Consider the following 19246-nt stretch of genomic DNA (forward strand, 5'->3'; position numbering starts at 1 on the left):
TGCTCTGTGCGGTATCGAATTCTGATTAAAGGCAGTACTGTATTTAGCCTGAAAGGTTGCAGAATAGTATCCCTAGGGAAGAGACTGAAACTTCATTACTTCAGATGTTTAAAACTAGACTGGGGGGTGAGGGGGACTTGAGGGTGGGCTGGAGGGAGCAATCCTACATTAGAAGGCTGGGCTGCATTGGATGATGTAATATGACTTTTCCATCTATAACTTCTGATTACCCTGCTTGTGCGGACGCTGGCTTTAAGTGCAGTGCTGCGTTTTAAACAGAAGATGGCACTGATGCCCACTCATGCATCTGTTGAATACTTTGGTTTATGGTGCCCCTTTCTCACATTTTCACTTTCTAAGTGTTCACCTTCTTAAAATATGTCCATTCAAAATACTGTCTTTGGGCAGCAAGCCAATTGCCTATTAGGACTTTAGAGTCCTCTAGGGGGCTTCGGGATGCCTGGTGGATTTCACTCTAGTTCACGTGAAGCGAGTCTGGGCCAGCAGTGCCTGTGTCATTCTTGCTGCTTTTATTTATTTTTTTTTTTAAATGAGCATGGTCAGTTTCGACTCAATGTCACATTCCAGGCTCTTGTACCATAGCCCAAAACTGCAGTAGCCTGGTTGTAACAACTTTGTTTGAAAGCAATAAAATATTTATTTAAAAACAACTGTTTCCTACTAGGTTTAAACAAACAAACCTTGAACTATCCTGGCTGCCCTTACAATAAATAACCCTGAACAATAATTTTGGGACAAATGTGACTTACTGCTGTCCTCCTATTGCAGTGTTTGAGTTGAGGAATCAAGTATGCTCATCCGGACCGTTGATCAGTAAGGTTTCTTCAGTATTAACGTGGCTCTGTTAGGCATAGACCAGAGCTTCTTGACTGTTTTCAAATCATGGCTCCCCACGTGCCCATTTTTTCTGTCAGCAACTCTGTACCTCAGACTATTGGCTCAGTTTAAATCCCAGAAACTTTTGCAATTTTTGCTACAGTTAACCCCTCTTCTTTGCTAATTTAAAATTACTTTTTTCCAACTGTTTCAATGAGCCATTTTTAAAGTTTTCTCTAAAGATAGATGCCTGTTTACCAATAATTCTCAAACTTCTGGTTTCAGTCACTGCTACCTATCCTTTATCTCTAAATTTGTCAGTCTCGCTCAATTACTCTGCTTGTACACAAGTACTTGCAATTCCCCTTTTCCTGTTTAAAGGTGAGCTTAATATTATTGTTTTGTTAAATGCACACCATTCAAATAGTTTGTCAGGTTAATGGAACCCTGTGTTCTGAGTGTGTGGTGTCTCTTTTTGCCTTTTGACAGGCTAGCTAGAGCCCTGTGGATAGAGCCATCATCCCTAAGTACACTGTAGCCTGTTATTTCTAGGGGGGAGAGGAGGCACTGTGTATTAGCATGTAATGTTGGTGGTTGGACAGAGGGGTGGCGGTAGAGGCAGTGGCCTGTGTACATTGCAATCCCTATACATGTTGTTAAAGGAAAACTACTGCACAAAGCTGGGCGGAGGGGTGCATAGGGGTGTCCTCTCCCTGCCATGTTTCACTGTAGGATGTAAAATCCTGTGATTTGTGCCATGCTTTAAGCCTCTGGCCTGTTGGGTATGAGGCCTTTCCCTTTAGGATGTGCCTTATTTGAAAAAATAAGGCTGGGTTAAGGGGTCTCCTGCAGCTCTGTCCTCAAAGGGGGCAGCCCCAGCCCCCTGTTTCCAGGGGGGCAGGGAGTGAAAGCCTGGGCCTCCAGGAGGGGGCATGAGCTCTGCTCTACGGGGGTGAATCAGGCTCTGAGCTTCCCCCCCTAGCCCTGGTGCCTGGGCTCAGGCTGCCTCCCACCCTAGGCCGCAGGCCCTAAGCAATGCCGGACCCTCAGCTCTTAGCAACCCTGCTCATTCAAGATGGGGGGGGGGGGGGGAGAAGGAAAGGGTTCCCCGCAGCTTGGTCACGTGACCTCGAAGGAGGCCCGTTCCTAAAGGCGCTTGCGGGAGACCATCAGCGCGGGTGGGGGCAGTGCGCGTGCGCCAGGAAAGGGCCGGGCGGGGGTGGAGGCGAGGAACACCAGTTGGCGCATGCGCGCAGAGAAGAACAGAGACGGTAGGTGGCGCCTGCGCACGAGAGGAAATGAGGGGGTTGGCGCCTGCGCGCGCTCTCCTCGGGAGGTGGAGGCAGGTTGGCGCCTGCGCGCTAACGGCGTAGGCTCGGGGAGGGGGTGGGGAGAAGAAGAGCTCGGGAGGAGCCGCTGCCACCGCCGCCCGGACACCGAGCGGATCCGGATCCCTGCACCGCCGTCGTCAGCGGGGCCTGCTCAGCCGCGGTCGGAGTCCCGGCTCCCCGGGGGAGGCCGCGGGGGGAGGGGCGGTCCGGGAGCCGACGCGGGGAGGCGGCACCATGACCGGGCGCGGCCACAACAAGCTGCCCACGACCGAGCGCATCGTGAAGGGTGAGGGGCCGGGGCGGGGCTGGGGGCCCCTCCCGTTCTGTGGCGGCGGGGGACCGGGTGGGGGGGGGGGCTGCCGCGCTGTGAGTACAGAGGGGAGGGGCCTGGGGGTTCCCGCTGTATGGGCCCGTAGGGGGAGGGGGACGCTGGGGCCGTTGGGCTGGGCACCGTTAGAGGGGGGGTTACTGCGCTTGGGAGGGGGCCCCCGAGTGTGCGTGCGGGGGCTGGGGGGCCCTGCGGGTGCACTGTCTGGAGGGAGCAGGCGGGTGAGTGGTGCAGGCTGGGGAGCTGTCTTTCCTTCACAGGTAAAGGAGGGGGAAGAGATCAGGGAGTTGGGGTTTGTGCCCCTTCCCCTTAGGGCGGGCACATGGGCGACCCCACTTGCCCGTTTCCAGTCTGGGCATTCAGACTTACGGAGCCGAGCAGTGGCCAGTGCTGATATTCTTTCTGCTCCAAGAAGGGTGGAGATTTCCCCTTGCTATCCCGAGCCCCTGATGTGCAATGCACCTCGTTTTTTGCCTGCACCTGAGTGTCTTCCTGAAGTCTTCCTGTTTTGACATGCTGTACTTGGTGCACACTGCCCTGTGCTGGGCACCTCCCATAGTAGATGCTATTTTAAAAGAGCTGATGATGTTGGAAGCGGTTAATAGAGAGGAGGGCAAAATGTTAATCGAGAAGTTCCTGGATTAGTTGGAAGCTTGTACAATGTAGATTTAGCTGTCCTAATTAATCTAATGCCATCTCTCATGCCCATGTATTGAAGAACATCTATTTTATACGTCGTATTTGTTTAAATTTTTGCTCAGCAGCCATCACTACTATACAATTGCACAGTTACAAAGGCTGCTCACTTGGGCATCTTAAATTGTTATATTTAGTCACACTACCCTTAACCCATCCTGTTACAGGACTGAGATATGGACAGGAATATGTCAAATTTCACATGTATGGAGCCTCTGCTGACCATTTAGATGCTTACACTGTCACCTCTACCTGCTACTCTAACCTGGGCCCAAATGAATTTTTACCTGTTGTGTTCAGGTGTTAATAGCTGCTGCTTGATACATAGACAAAGTGGAACAGGGTGGCAGCCTGGACCCTGAGGTTCCTGTGAGTTGCTTAGATGTTTAACATTCGGTCTTTTGTTGTGATTTTAGTTTAATATTGCTGCTAGAAATGAGAGGGTAATGTCAATTCAGCTGTCTTCTATATCAACACTATCTTAGTTTACATTGTAGCTGAGCCTTTGGACTCCTTTCTGTGAAATCCTATTAACAGTTATGTGTACATTGTGGATGTACTGGATTGAATACATTCAATAGAGAGAGTAGCTTTGGGGGTTAGCCAGCAGTGCAATATCTAGAAAGCCAGAGTTTGGGAATGGCCTTTGATAATTAGTCCTCAGCCAGGTGGAGCTCACACACATGTAGTGAGTTATTCACTGGAGCTTAAAGGGAGACAGTATGATCATTCACTACACAAATGCATGCTGACAGCATGTAGTGAAGCCTGGGGGATAGTCTCATAAGGAGGTTGCCCTATAGATAGAGTGCTGTGATTATGGATGTCATTCCTGAGGTAGACTATGAACCTTATTTGGACTGGCTGTGGATGCCTGGGGAGGAATTTCATCCATCTTTAAAAAAAATAAAAAAAAATAAAAGGAGAATTTTTACTAAAAGGTGGTGCATTGTTTGCAGTATTTACATTTTAAACCTAAAGAGAAAGAAGAGCTAATTTTGTTCAGTTCCTGCATTGAAAAAGTCTCTCCTGTTCTGTTACATATTTTAATAATGCTTATCTTACGAACTTACATTTCCCAAGGGCTGTGAAAACTTTAGCCTTAATTATGTTCAGTCATAAGCAAGTGGAAACATTGTAGTTCCTCAAGTTTGTCTACTTACAGCTATTATTTTAAAGCAGCTCAATTTTTCAATCCTGTGTTAGGCCCCCTTGTATTTCTGGTTCATCAGATATCACTATTAAGCAGCTCGGCATATAACCAAGTGATGTCTGTTTTAACCAAACATCTTAATTTTCCAACATAGTTAATGGTTTAGACATGGCCAGAAGTAGGTCTCAGTGGAAGCTGTCAGGATGTTACTTGAAGCAAAATCACTCAGCTATTAAGATAGGTGTAGTTTTGTGCTTTTTTTTTTTTTTTTTTTTTAACTAAAAAGGCTTGGCATAGATCAAAAGGCTAGAAATGCAATAAAACTTCAGAATGGTGGAATGTGATACTTTAGTCAGCTGTAAGCCCTCTGAAATGGGACTGCAAATAAAATTTCTCTACAGTCTCCTTATTAGCAGTCTCAGCAGTGAGGTTAAGAATTGGGTGGATCATGGGGACTGACTTCCCTTCTCACACCTATTGGTGGATCATCCAGGACAGAGGTGTGAAGTATGTTGTCAGGGAATAATGCTGTATACCTCTCTTCTGGGTAAATAGGGCATTGATCTACAAAGAAGTAACTTGTAAAAATAGGCCTTCAGACATGTCCGTTGTACAGTAAAGGTTCTATTTTATTCTACATGAAGTATAAACTATCACCCTTGGCTGTAAAATAAATCCTCTGGAAAGTAGTGGTGACAGTGAGAGTAGCTGTCTGCGGTGGGGATCCTGATTTTTTTTCTTAACCAAAAGTTATGGCCTGATGACTCAAGTGGACTGGAGAGAGCAACCTGACTACTGAGCTATATTTATGTTTGTCTTTATGAAGAATTCTTAAAAAAAAAAAAACTTATATTGTTATTTAAACACTTGACCAGATCAAGGCAAAGAAACAAGAGCCTCATCTTAACTTGGTGACTTTTTTTCAAGAAGTGATGTCAGTGTGTTGGGATCACTATGAGGAACTGAATTGCTAAAATTTAGCATTTTCTCTTTTGGCTACAACTACCGTTTCATGTTTCTCAGTAATCAGCGTAATAGCTTTATAATGTAATACTTAACACTTATATAATGCTTCTGGGTAGCCACTAATTTGCAACACTTCTATGAAATAAGGAAGCATATTCACTGTTTTACAGCTGGGGAAACTGAAGCACAGAGAAATAAAGTGACTTTCTTAAGGCCATGCAGTGAATGATAGCTAATGCTGGGATTAGCATTTTAGCAGTTCCTGCTTTGGTTGAGACCACATTGATAGACATCTCCCACAAACAAAAATTGTTTTTTCGGGTTAAGATTGAGTTTATCACATTTCAGAACTCCCTGTGTGCTTCTCTCTCACAAACACTTAAACTTTGTCAGTCTCATAGCTGCATATCCAGTTTATTTGTATTAAGGGAACAGCATAAGAGGGAGTGAGTTTAAAAGCCCTCAGCTTTTCTTTGCTAGTGTTTGACCTGCTGCTCTGACAATTCGCCCAACAAGTTTTATCATAAGAATGTTTAGTTCTTAAGATAAAACTGTTTCCTTTCTTGTTTCAGGAGTCTAGTTCTTGGTTTGGATTTTTCAAATGTGAGTTAGATCTTAAGACCTATGGCAGCACGCCATTGAGGAGTTAGCTAAGAGAGTAAATAGCAAGTCTAGGAAAGAAGGACTCCTAATAAGAGGTAGCCAAAACTTGGAGATTTCAGTATTTATGGGAATGGAAGACACTGTGTGCTGGTCAAGGTGATGCCTTAACAGTATGCTTGTTCAGCTCAGATGAGGCATAGTTTTTGAATGGAATATAAATGCACAAAAGATGGCTCATCTCGCTCTCTTTGTGCATGCCATGTTCTATATATCATTTGTGGCATGGGCAACTCTTAGTATAGGGCAGTATAGGGGTCTGATTATGCAGTCCATATTCAGGCAAAACTCCCAATGACTTCAATGAGAGCTTTACCACTGAGTGAGAGCTGTAGTGTTGATGCTAATTTGGTATATTCTGCTTTTCTGTGGCTTTGAAGGGGTTCCTTCAGATTGTGGCAAGGCAAATCAGGATGGAGCTAGAAAATTTGCTGCTTTACCTTGCTAAGTCAAAACTGTTCTGAGACCTTGCACTTCATAAAAAGTTGTGGTTTTAAATTATATACCTTGTTAACATACAGTATTCTTATTTTGAAGTTGAATATATTTCTCCCCCATCTGAGGTACTCACAGATGCTGTATAGCTATTTCATAACACAACACATGGATAAAAATATCAAACAAATACTAGCCTAAAACTGCATACACTGGGAATGGGAATCTTATAAGGAGGCATAGAGATGGACCTTAATATGAGGGAAATCTTTATTAAAAGAAATACATGTTTGAGGTTCTTCATAATAGCTGCCATAATATTTAATGTTCTCTTTTGTGAGATATAAACTTAGTTTATCTTGTCTAATGTTGTAATAATGACTGAGAATTAATTTATGAAACACTTGGGGGGGGAGAGCTATAGGTAGTGGTTAAAAGTAGGGGCAAAGGGTGCAAACTTGTTTGGGGGACAAGGGGAGCTTTCTCAAACCTTGGGAGCACCATGCTAAAAGTGCCAATGCCAGCTGACTTAAGACACCTCAGTGGGATCCTTAAAAGCCAGGTGGTGTCACAGCACAAGTACTCATCTGGACAAGGCTCAAGATCTTGAGCATAGACATGGCTATACCATTAAGGGCTATAGAAATCTGGAGATATCGCTGAATATTCCTTAATTATTAACTGATCTTTTATGCCCCACAGACTCTTCTTAGCTCAGGTGGTCTTAATTTTATGTGGTTTGAAAAGGGACAGCTTGCAGCCTGGGCTTGGATTGTCTGCTGCAGAATTCATGCTAATGCTGTCAGATCATGTGATGATACATCCAAACATGCAACAGAAATCAAATGCATTGCAGACCATGGCACTCTGACTAATACCTTATGGGAGAGTGGAAGATTAAACTATAATGTGCATCTGGTATTAAATGTCTCCTGCCCAGTCCTGTATATTAGCAGTGGCACCACCAGTTCATGTGTCTAGCAACCTTTATAATATGGACCTGGCTGGAGCAAGTGCCCTAAACCAGGTCTTGGTAGCTAAAAATATGACTGCTCTCTCTTGTCATTATGCTGTTCTCTGATTTATCTGCATTTTAACAGAGGTGTCTGTGCTGCTACCAAAGACTAAAATATGGTAGCAAAGATATAAAATCATTAGAAATCATTGATGAGGCTTTGTGAAAATATAAAAGACTGGGGTGCATTTGTATTTCTTTGGAGAACCACATATGGAGTGTCGGAATGGTGGAACAACATGGAAAGGAGGGGGAGAATCCCATGTGTAAACGACAAGAGTTGCTGTTAATTTGTGAATCGTCTGTATATAATGTGATTTTTCTCTATTCCTCCTATCTGGATATTCTTCTGTGAAAAGTTAACTCCGTTCTTCATATTAAGGTCTGTACCTGCTGCTCAGAAGCCCAGTTCTCTAGCAGTCAGAACAAATGGGTTCAAATCAGCCAGGTATCTTGATGAAATGAAAATGCTTAGCATTTTTCATTTAATAAAAAAAGAGAGACATGACTTGAATCTACCACTTCGAGCTGTAATATAATTTTCAGTGTTTAGCTGGTTTTATGGTTAGAAAATGAAGGAAGGCTGCTTCCTTAGGAATTGAGTCTGTAGGAAGTAGGGCAGGGTGCCTGCTTAAAATAGTAATGAAGGCTGGCCTGTTTGTGATGAACAGAGCTATTTAGGTAAATCCTGGAGTCCCAGTGGAGGTAGAGCCACACATTAATCTCAAGATATTAGCTTGTAGACCAGTAATTGTCTGAGTTTATCTCTGACGACTCTTTATTGGTTTTCAGGCATCTCCTATTCAGTCCCTAACGCTTCTGTACAGATTGCCTTGCAATGCCGGGTATGTTTACTAGCTGTACAGTGTGTTAATGGGTTTAGACATTATTAAGCAGTTTGAAGCAAGGGAGCGGGCTATGTGAAAGCAGCAGTGTTAATATATAAAACTCAGCTGTAAAGCCCTTCTTCAAGACTGGTCTCTTGGCCTGCAGTACTGAGCTGGTTTGGAGTCCTGGGTCAGGAGTACAATGAAAGCTTATGGAGAACAGAATGATTTCTGTTTGATGGTATTGGTGGGCTCCACAGTCTCTGTCTAGAAGGCAGATGGGCTGACAGGATGAAAAACAGAGTTGGGAAGATGGGGGTTAAAAATGGGATGCATGAAGAAAGTCCACATTGATGTGGCAGGCCCCAGGAGGGATAGGAGAATGAAATCCTGTTCTGCTCTTTTTAAAGACTTAATTTGCAGAGAGTGGTAGTGTTGTGCTATCTGGACTGCACTCCTGACTTCAAACCTCCAATCTCTGAAGAGGAAGTCTCACTGGCTTCTCTAGCAGCAGCATCTCCAGCTATGAAGCTATAATAGGTTCTTGCTATGTTCCTATTAGTAGCAGAGGTGGATGTGAGTGTATTGAGTAATATGACCTCTTCCAGCTGGGAGCCTGGGTATGTTACTTATGTGAGACTCCTAGGTTTTATTTATATGAGATCCAGAAATCTAGATCCAGAAATCTAAATCCAGCTCTTCACTGTTGATTTTTTGGGGGGGTGGGGGTAGAGGTAAATGCCTTCTGGCTTCTGCAAGAGCAATGGTGATGGTTTCTGACACTTAAATTTTGAACCACTTCCTCTGCCCCCACCCCAAGCTGAGCAGGACCAGGTGAGATAGAATATGCAGTGTTGGCTCCCATAGCTAGCTACAGAAGGCTTTCGATTTCATAAGCAGGCGAGGGATGGTGATCAGGCATAAAATGGCTTTAAAATGAGTAGTAAGATAATTCATCTTATAAAATTGCAGTGTTCAAATTTGTAACCTGAAGATTTCCTAGAGCATGGCCTATAATAAAGATATGCAGAAGAATTTTCTTTCTGGTGATGGTTGTAGGTTTCTTTGTATGATTACTGTAATGTGATTTAACTTTTTACCTATGTTCACACCTGTAGGATTAATTTTATGGCGCTTACCAGGTTTTATAAGTTATTTATGAATAAGGCTGTAAGAAAGTCATGATTTTTTGGTTCAAAAGTTGTTGCCACGGTTTGTTAAAGCTGTGGCTTTGGTGCAGGGCCAAATGTGAGTGTGCCAGGTTGCAGTGCCATTCACTCAGTTGGCCTGATCTCTTCTCCCTCCCCCGGTCCTGATAGAGGGGCAGCTGGGCCAACTCTGAGTGACTGACGCTGCACCCCTGTGAGTGGATGGCATGATGGAGAGCTGGCCAGACCAAATTTGAGTGAGCAGCATTGCGACCTGGTGCATGTGATCGCGGTGCTACTCAAATTTGTGGAAACTACAAGCAGATGTGATATATGTTAAAAGTTTCTGTTTCTGCAACAAAATCACAGCCTGTGATTTTCTTACAGACTTATATAAGAATCTTTTGATATTCCACCCCATTGTAACATAACTCCTCTTAAAGTGGTGATTGAATTTTGGTGATCTTATAAAAGGGTTTGCTCCTCCTTATCTTTGTACGCTGCTTGCAGGTGAACTGCTCCCATTGAGCTCTAATATAGGCTCTTTGGGACTGGAGGGTTAGGTTTTATAATCCTGTATGTTGCAACATCTTTCTTACAAACTATCAGTGATTACAAGACATTGCCTGGGTGCAGATGACCGAGAGCAGTGGAGTAAAGACACTGTACAGTGATTTAGACTCTGTAACCAGAACTGATCCCAGTGTAAACAGAGCTTACATTGAAGTATTCAGCCATATGGTGAGTATTGGAAGGAAGAGAAATTGAGGCATCCACGATTATACCGTGTGACTTGGTAACTTTTTTGTAGTTGATAATGCAAGTAATTGAAATCTTTTCTACTGGTAGTGATTGTCTCTTGCTCAGTATAATGCAACACTTTGGTCAAAGGTCTGCTGGCTGGGCTCTGCATGCCTGTGTCACAGTTGGCGGTGGAATCCGATGAAAGTGTTTGTGGACGTTACTTTGTTTAGGTTTCCCATATGGAACAGGTCAGCTTATGCCTACAAAGCTGGCTTGAGTCTGATCTTAAAAGTACACTATGTGCAAAATCATGTTCACTTAAAGTAGGTTTAAAACTAGAGCCAACCTCTCAGCCTCCCCCCCCCACCCCCCCCGCACGCCGCTGGTAGCGTCAGATTTACATTTACCAGCAGGTGGGGAATTTGTCTTTGACACAAAGACCCTACTGTTTTTGTATTAATGATCTATTAGTGGACTAGCTGTCAGCTTGCTAACCTTGTGAAAACAGGTGGCGAATTTCCCTGTCTGCTGACATCTAGGAATCCCCTCTCGTCTCCTTTGGTTAGCTCACTTTTTTAAGTAGCTGCAGCTGTTTGCTGTGGACCTCATGCTTTTTTTTTTTTTTTTTTTTCAAGCTTAGTGATGACCCTCTCAAGTCAGCTGAGGAAATCATCCAATCTGATAGAGCTGATGAAAGGAAGATGACAGATCTGATGCTGGGTGGCATGCTGTTGAGTGATTGTTTCATAGTAATATGTGTATTTTTAACTGCTGAAAAGTCTGTAGAGCTTCAGTGTCTCAAAGATTTTTCAGTCCAGTTTTCAGGGCTTATCTGCTCTCCTTTCTCTATGGCAGCTAGCAGTATGAGATTGCAGTTCAGGCTCCTTATGTTACTGAACCATCAGCGTAAGTCATGGTCCCTGCCCCAACAAGCTTAAAATCCAAGACAGCCCAAAGACGGCAGATCAGTCACTCAGCTTTGGCTCATTAGGAGCTGGAACCATTGCATAGCAGTGCAGACACTTCAAAACTAAATTCAGCTTTCCCAGGCAAGTAGAATATTGGTGTCTTAATCAATGGGAAAGGTGGGCAAATAGATTTAGTGTACCAGTGGATAAATTTTCGTAACTGTCTTGCAGAAACTGAAGTAAAATAGGGCTTCTGCAGTAGAAGGCTAGCATTACTGGGCTTCCCAGAAGACACGTGTCATGAATTTGGGTCTCAGCTGCAGCCGAGATGTTCAGCTTGGTTTGCTGGGAAATCCCATTGGCAGGAAATGAATCCATGCATGAAGAATTAATTTACATAATGAAAGTTTTGTAACTGCTCTTCTTGCTATGAGTTGGGTGGCTGATGCATAGCGGCAGTCTTAAGTTGCCTCTGTTTTAATTAGTACTCCTATTTCAAATCTCACGGCACTCTTGTGAAACCATAGAAAAAGGGAGTAGCATGCCCTCCTGTGCTTGCGGAGAGTCTTATAACAACAAATTCCATTAAACAGAGAGTTCTGTACTGTCTTAGACTTAGTGTGCATTGTAAAAGTTTTCCCAGCATAGCTATACCAACAAACGCCCCCAGTGTAGATGCAGTTTGTCTTGGCTAAAGCACTTAATTGCATCTGCTTGAGGGCATTTGCCAAAATAAAAATGTAGTTGGGGGGGTGGGGGAGGAATCTCACCCCAACCGACAATCATGTGCCAGCAGAAGTTTCTAGTTGTAGACCTGGACTCGGAGCAGTAGCTGGAAGGTTAGGCTGTGTTGTATATTGCTTCCAAACTGTTCTTGTGGACTCAGATTTAGTTGGCTTTTATTTTCTAACCTCCTTGTATTTACCAGTAGGTCCCTCCACAGGGTGGGAAAGGCTGTGAGGTGCACTTTCAAAAGGAGCTTTAAAAGTGATTACACTCTTGGCGCGCACATATTATGTTTATTTGCATTTTGAAACATGAAAGTGTAACTTGATTATTGGAATTAGATGCATGTGGCTTATAAATAGACATTGAGGGCCAAATTCTGTTACGCTGTTGGAACAGAAAGGCGAACTTGGCCTCAGAGGTTGAGCATTGCTCCCTTACTGGAATGCAGTTGATAAGCGATGTAGTGGTGAGACTTCAGGTTCTGATTTCTAAAGGGAGCATTTCAGTTCAATGGTATATCTGTGAGACTTGAATCTAGTATTGTGATAACTTACTGTGTTTCCCTCTTTCCCCATGGAAAAAATTGTTCAACTTTAGTATGAATGATTTTTTTAAATATTGTGTAGATTGTTTAGGATTTATTATAGGCATTATCCTAATTTCAGAAGAAATGATCTGGTTCAGTATGAAGGGTAGGGTAAGCTTTCTGAATCTGTTCCATAGAAAGGATTAATTTTCATTCAGAAGATATAGCTGACTTAGACCAGTTTCATATTGGATCAAAATTTCTGGTGAGCCCTAAAATCACCCCTAGGAAATCAGGTGCTTAAACACTCCTAATTTATTTGGGGTAGTCACTATTCATTTAAAAAAAATGGAGTATGCTGTAAAAACAGGGAAGGAGGGTAAGATATCCAGATTCTGAAATTCAGCATATCATCGTTAATAGGGACATTGAAAGTGAATCCAGGGACTGTCATGTCACCTTGGCTGTCTGCAACAGTAAATACCCACATGATGACGATTGGCCTGACTTTCAGGGTGCTGAGAATTTGTAGCTCTTGTCCACTTCAGCTGGATTTGTGGATGTTCTGAAATTCAGGCACCATATTCATACCAAAAAAGGAAAATTACAATCTACAGGGGAGATACGAGAATCTGCAAAAGTTTAGGGGGTTACAGAGGAACAAAGAGCAATAAAGTGGTGTAATAATAAGCATTTACATAGTGATGTGACAGTCCTGCGAGGTAGATTCTCATTTTATTAAGTGGCCTGCCCAAGCAAGGCATGAATTGAGTTTGGATTAATAGGATCAAACATTAATGGAGTAAGTTATATTCTGGGGTGGGTAACAGGTTAGAGGAGCTGTTCTTTGCTTCATGTTGTGATTATTTAATTTCCATGGTGCTTATTTAGCTGAAGTGGTAATTCTGCTGAGGCACATCAATATCCCTACTTGTGCCAGAGTTGCTTTAAACTGAATAATGGCAAAGATTATTTGTCTGGGCTGGTCCATGCTTCAGAAAGTTAGGATGAAACACAGATCTATTCCTGCAGACGCTTAACTTCAGCTTAGTGCGAGGGAACATCACATAGCTCAAAATGGGGCTCTAGGAATGAAGAGCTCCTGGGGTTGTGTGACCAGAGATTTGTGCAGATGATCATTTCAAGAAGAAAACTCTAGCTATAAATATATTGGGGAACTAACAGCAGATTTGAATGTGATGAATTTACTTAAATGTTAAGGGTCAGACGGGGTTCAACCCATTTGTGGTATCAGTCTGGGGAAAACTTAAGAAACCTAACTTGGTTTCCTGTTTAGATTGTACACCTATAGCAGTTATCCATATTACAGGAATAGGTTTTTTTTTTTTAATATTATGGCAAGCCTCTGCCTGCCATTAATGTTTACAGCTCTGGTTGTAAAGAAAACTTCATGCTAGGTCTCTTCCACTTTACAGCCTCTAGTTTTAAATGTGATTTTCCCCCCACCCCCCAAATTTCCACCTTTAAGCTATGCATGGTGGTTCTGTCAGATCTCGCAGGTGAAACAGGGTTGGATTGGTCCTAGGTGCTGCAGGCAGGGCTGACGAGAGGGGAGGGGAAGCCGAAACAAATTACCGGGGCCCGGCTTCCCCCCCATTCTTGTCAGCCCTGTTTAGCTGGTCTGCCCTTGCTGGGGGGCCCAAAAAATTTTTTTCACCGGGGCCCGAACCCACTCTCGGCGGCCCTGGCTGCAGGAAGCTTGTGTTGAAGATTTAATATGTGGTATTCTCCTTCTGAGTCAGTATAGACCCAATGCCCCAGCATATTGCTAAGGACAATATATTATTTATTTGTATTCTAGCACCTAGGAACTGCTGGAGCTGCTGTTAGCTGGGGTATAAAAACTGAGGTACTGATGGCTTGTTAAAAATTCCATAGTCCTCTTTTCATGTGTCTTAGAGATGTCAACCCACGAGTTCTGCCCAAATTCCATCTGGAGGCATTACATGCTGCCTACCTATCATTCCCTTTGCAATTTAACTTGGATGCAGTATTCACTATGTCTGTTCATTTCCTATCTCTCTGCTATGTACTTGGTTTGAACTGTTTCTAAAATGGTCTAAGGCCTTGGGATGAAAGGTGCTATAGAAGGATAAATTAGTAAGTTATTCATGTGTGTGGTGATGGAAGTTTGCAGCGTAACACAGGCTGTAGGAAGATCTTGTTATGGTGCCATGGAATAAAGAGAAATAGTGAAACAGATTGACTAGACTATTGCTGTGGCTGTATAAAGATGTCATCCATTGCTTGCGATCCAAGTATTTGTTCCCTGTTAATTACTGTTACAGCTTTGCGCATTGCTGAAACTTTAGCCTTCTGTGAACACAGAATGGCACACTTGTTACCTTTCATCACTGAACCAGGTGGATTTGTTCAGCTTGAGCCAATTGACTATGAAGCAATAAAAAGAACAGGAGTACTTGTGGCACCTTATAGCCCACGAAAGCTTATGCTCTAATAAATTTGTTAGTCTCTAAGGTGCCACAAGTACTCCTGTTCTTTTTGCGGATACAGACTAACACGGCTGCTACTCTGAAACCTGTGAAGCAATAGTCTGTTTGAACCCTAAAAATATGCAATCAGCTCTGTGGAGTAGAAGAATGTTAGGTTACAAGTGGACAAAAAGAGATCTCAGGAAATATAGCATTGCTATATTTTGTAATAGAAAATGCCAGAGACCTGACATTCATGCTATTCATAATTTAACACAGGAGAGAGTTTCTTGTAACCCTTTAAAAGGTTTTACAGAACTGAATCCAGTGCAGTATTTTTATTGTGAATGTTCCTACCTTGGGCATCTGGGTCTGATCTTGGCAATAATTAGACCTCTGCTGTGACAGGTGGACATCTGTTATGAATTGTCAGACTGTTAGCTGATTGTCAAACTTTTTAGATGACTAGTTGCAAAGTGGTGGAAAGCGTGAAATATTTGGAAGCTGTTAGTACCTAAATCTATTTAAGTTGTTCTAAAGGAGACTCTTTCAAGCTAACCTTTGTCTGAGTGTAGAAAATGACAGTCTAGCCAAAATCCACTGTGACTTGTACCAAGATGAAACCCTATCTGAAAGGGTACGGTTCTAGTCAGAACTGTGTTAGCTGTTCTTTCAGAATGCTTGAAATGCCTTTTTCCCCCCAGAGGAGGCTTTTAGCCATCTGTTGAACTAACCAGCTGTAATTCCTCCACCCATCTGACTAGAAGCAGACAGGAGAAAGGAGCCCATTGCAGTGAATGACTTTTCAGGTATGCTTCCATATTGGGTTCATGACTTGCAGCATTATCTCTCTGATGTTCACTGCTGAGCAATACTGTCATTTTAATCCTGAGCTGCTGTTTTTGGCTGGAAGACTTGGATGGTTTGAAATGTAAAATCTGTCTTCTCTGTCTGGTTCTGTCCATCAGAACCATTAATGGAGGGCTTGGGAACAAATTAGTCTGTACCAATCGTTATTTTAGGCAAATACTTCTTATTCCTTTTTCAGTAATGAGTATTGGTTATTTTGTACAATTGTCCGAGTAATGGTAATATGAGAGATTTTGTGTTTCCATTTTCATAGCATGGATCTGTTCTTTTTGAAGGTGTGGATTACTTAATTCTGATCTTGTTTAACGTTTGTTACTAGCATGATTTCTTTGACCAGTGATAAGCATTTTTTATGAACACATTAACCACAGTGTTATAACACTATGCTACAGATTGCATTGCCTAACCCAGTCTATGCTTGAGAAGACTATTACCATGTTTAATAGATGTGTAGCATTAGTGCAGCTGTAACAGTATTATGAACATTTTAAGCTGTAATGTAGAAAAAGAGCAGGCCTTCTACATAAAGGAGTATGGAGATTTGGCAGTGGCAGAGTGACTTTTTTGTAGGTGAGTTGGTTCCACACTTGAGCTGCCTGATATCTGGTTTTGCAGTGTTTCAGCGAAGTGGCTTTTTGTCAGGTTGTCATTCTGTAAATAGCCTTTTGTCATATTCAGCCTCTTAGTTTGCAGGCTAAGAATACCTACAGTTGGTGTGTACACCTGGATTTGTAAATATAGAGCATGTTAATTTCACCAAACATCCATTCTTGCACTGCAGTTTGGCAAGGATATTGTCATCCTCTTTCTTTTACTGAACTCCTTGAAACACGACTAACCCCTTAATCCATTTTAGATCATGGATGTTTACGTCTCAAAGTTCACGTGCGCTTGTGTCCCTTAGTCATTGCATGGCACGTGGTATAAAATGTGTGCTGTTTTGCTAACCAGGAATTCTAATATATTACTCATTATACTGGGTGTGTATGGTGCTTTGCAAAATCGTAAGCCCCTGCCGCAAGGATTTTGTAGTCTAAATTAGATTTGACACAGGGCATGACAGTAAACAAAAGGAGTGGGCATGAGGATCTTAGTGAATGATCATGAGAAGTTCAATGTTATGTGCACCTTTCACCCTCTTTGAACTTTCTTAAACTTAGTATTTATGGGCAGTGTCTTGGGAGCCTCGTGTCAGATCAATTTAGTACTTTTCATCTTCAGAGTACTTTGACAGTCTAACGATCCTTCTCATTCCCCTCTGAGGTAGGTAAGTATTTACACCTTTTACAGATGAGGGAGGATGAGGCCTAGAGAAAAATGTATAGCTCCATGGTCTGAGATGATGGCAGAGCCAGGACTTGGGCCCAGTTCTCGTAGCTCCCAATCTCTCGATCTAACCACTAGATGAAGCAGTCTGTACCCTTTGCAAACTAAACGTAGTATTGAGAGAAACTTCCTCCACAGCACCTTCTTACAGTATTGACCATTTCAATGGGGTTGAGTGCAAATGAGGGCATAATCTATAAAGGTGAAAATTAGTACATGGGATAATTACTTGCACTGAGTTGATTAAAGCCTTTATACAAGTTATGCTGGCTAACAGGATTATTTGCTTTGGCAACACTGATTACTTAAATGCTCATCCTTATCACTTACTGTGTGCAGGAGACATAATCATTGCTTAATAATATTGGGTGGGTTTTGTTTTTGTTAGAGCCTCCAATTTTGACCCCTCTGTCTAGTTGGGTGGATTTTTCATCTGTCCTCCTTGTGGACTCTGGCATATTTGGTCCTCTCCAGATATCACAACATTCTTAATTACTATTCCAGCACCTTACTATAGTACTAGCTTAAAAAAACAGAGAACACTCTTTTTGGCTTGGTCTGTAGGAAGTGAAGTGAGGAGTATATTCCCATACACAGTAGGAGATGCAGTAGTAATGGGCGCAAATTCTCCTCCTTGGTGTATGTATGCAGCACCCATTCCTCTAGGGTCACTGCAGAGTGGTGGACAAATTGGCAGAGCAGAAAAGAAGTTGATCACTTATATTCGATTTCATCTGGGAGTTAACAGTCACATAAAGATAGCAGTGAAAAGTACATAAAAGTTCTTGGCTGCTCACATCAATGGATTGGCACAAATAATCCTCATTTTATCTTGCATAAGACTCTACTTACTAAGACTACTGGGAAATGGCAAGGCAGAATTTGCCAGAAGTTTTTCCTGGATTGTTTCTGAATTGTGGATGGGCACTGCCTCTTCTATGATCACATACCTTTTTCATTAAACATGCTATCCTAAATTCTGTGGTCTGACTTTTTCTTAAGAGCTTTAAAAGCTTAGGGTGATGTTAGAGTTACTGGCCATCTTGAAGACTTGAGAAAGCAGTGACGTGGTATATTGGCTACATAAAATAATTCCTGATTTATCGTGAATTTTCTTCTCCCCCTTATGAGTCATTTGACTCTCAAATTCTGTGAGCCTGCCATAAGGACAGATAGGACAAATGCTGAGTTCCATACAAGAATTAACTTTTAATATGATTGATTAGTTACAGTAATGTCTGAAAGCTCCAATCAGGATGGGGCCCTAGTGTGCTGGGTGCTGTACACAGATTTGTACTCCACTCATTGGTGTCCCTCTCCTTCCTTCCCCTGTATCCAAGCCTACCCAGCTACCAAATCCTGCAGTTTCTTTCTGACAGTGAGTAAAGTTGTCACATTATTCCAGTCACAGACTGGGTCTCCTTTCATTACAGCCACTCTTGTTCTCCTTCTGTCCTACATTCCACATTATTGGAAAATAATGTTCAGCTTCTAAGACACTCTGGATATGCTTACACTGCAATTATACACCCTTGGCTGGCCCATGCTAGTTGACTCAGGCTTGCAGGGCTCATGCTAAGGGTCCCAGGGCTCAGGCTCTGGCCCCAGCCTGAACAGCTACACTGCAATTAGACAGCCCCTTAGCTGGAGTCAGCTGGCAGAGGCCAGCCGCAGGATTTTAATTGCAGTGTAGACATACCCTCTGGTACAAACTTGCTGTCTTCCCCTCTGCCCCTGGGTTTCCAAACTAAGGGCAGGTCTACACTATGGGGGGAAGTCAATCTAAGCTACACAATTTCAGTGACATTAGTAGCGTAACTCAAGTTTGCGGGGTCCCCACTATGCTATGTCGAGAGGAGATGCTATCCCGATGACTCCCCTTACTCTTCCCGTTCCGGTGGAGTACCGGAGTTAATGGGAGAGCGATTTGTGGTCAGTTTAGTGGGTTTTCACTCCTTAAGGCTTGTCTCCACTTTCATCGTAAGTGGAGACCAGCCCTAAGGAGCTACTGTATTTGCACTTAAGAGAGATCAGTTACATTTCTGTTAGTCACTGTATTGTTTGATAAGCAACCTTACCATGCTTATAAATTCAACAGTTTGGCATGTTGAATGTCTTTCACTGGTGATTGCTAGGGACATCAACTTCATTTGCATTTCAGTAATATTTTTGTGTTGCATCTGGTTTAGAGTTAAGAGCAAATCCATTTTCCCAGTACATGGTCATAACATTGAAGTTGGAGATAGGAAAGACCTGATACCTTATCTAGTCAAAGTTGGGATTGTGTGCTGTGA

At 42.7% G+C, this 19246-nt stretch overlaps 1 protein-coding gene across 6 annotated transcripts in view; it reads left to right on the forward strand.

Annotated features, from left to right (window-relative positions):
* Positions 1 to 2303: 2303 nt before the first annotated feature.
* Positions 2304 to 19246, forward strand: part of PPP3CC (protein phosphatase 3 catalytic subunit gamma) — a 53380-nt gene continuing 36437 nt past the window's right edge. For all 6 annotated transcript variants that reach the window (XM_054017304.1, XM_054017309.1, XM_054017305.1 and 3 more), the window contains exon 1: positions 2304 to 2454. In XM_054017304.1, coding sequence (XP_053873279.1) covers positions 2403 to 2454 — 52 coding nt within the window. In that variant the 5' untranslated portion in view covers positions 2304 to 2402. The remainder of the gene's footprint in view (positions 2455 to 19246) is intronic.

Source organism: Malaclemys terrapin, chromosome 2 (assembly GCF_027887155.1).
Source record: "Malaclemys terrapin pileata isolate rMalTer1 chromosome 2, rMalTer1.hap1, whole genome shotgun sequence".
Classification (NCBI taxonomy): Eukaryota; Metazoa; Chordata; order Testudines; family Emydidae; genus Malaclemys; species Malaclemys terrapin.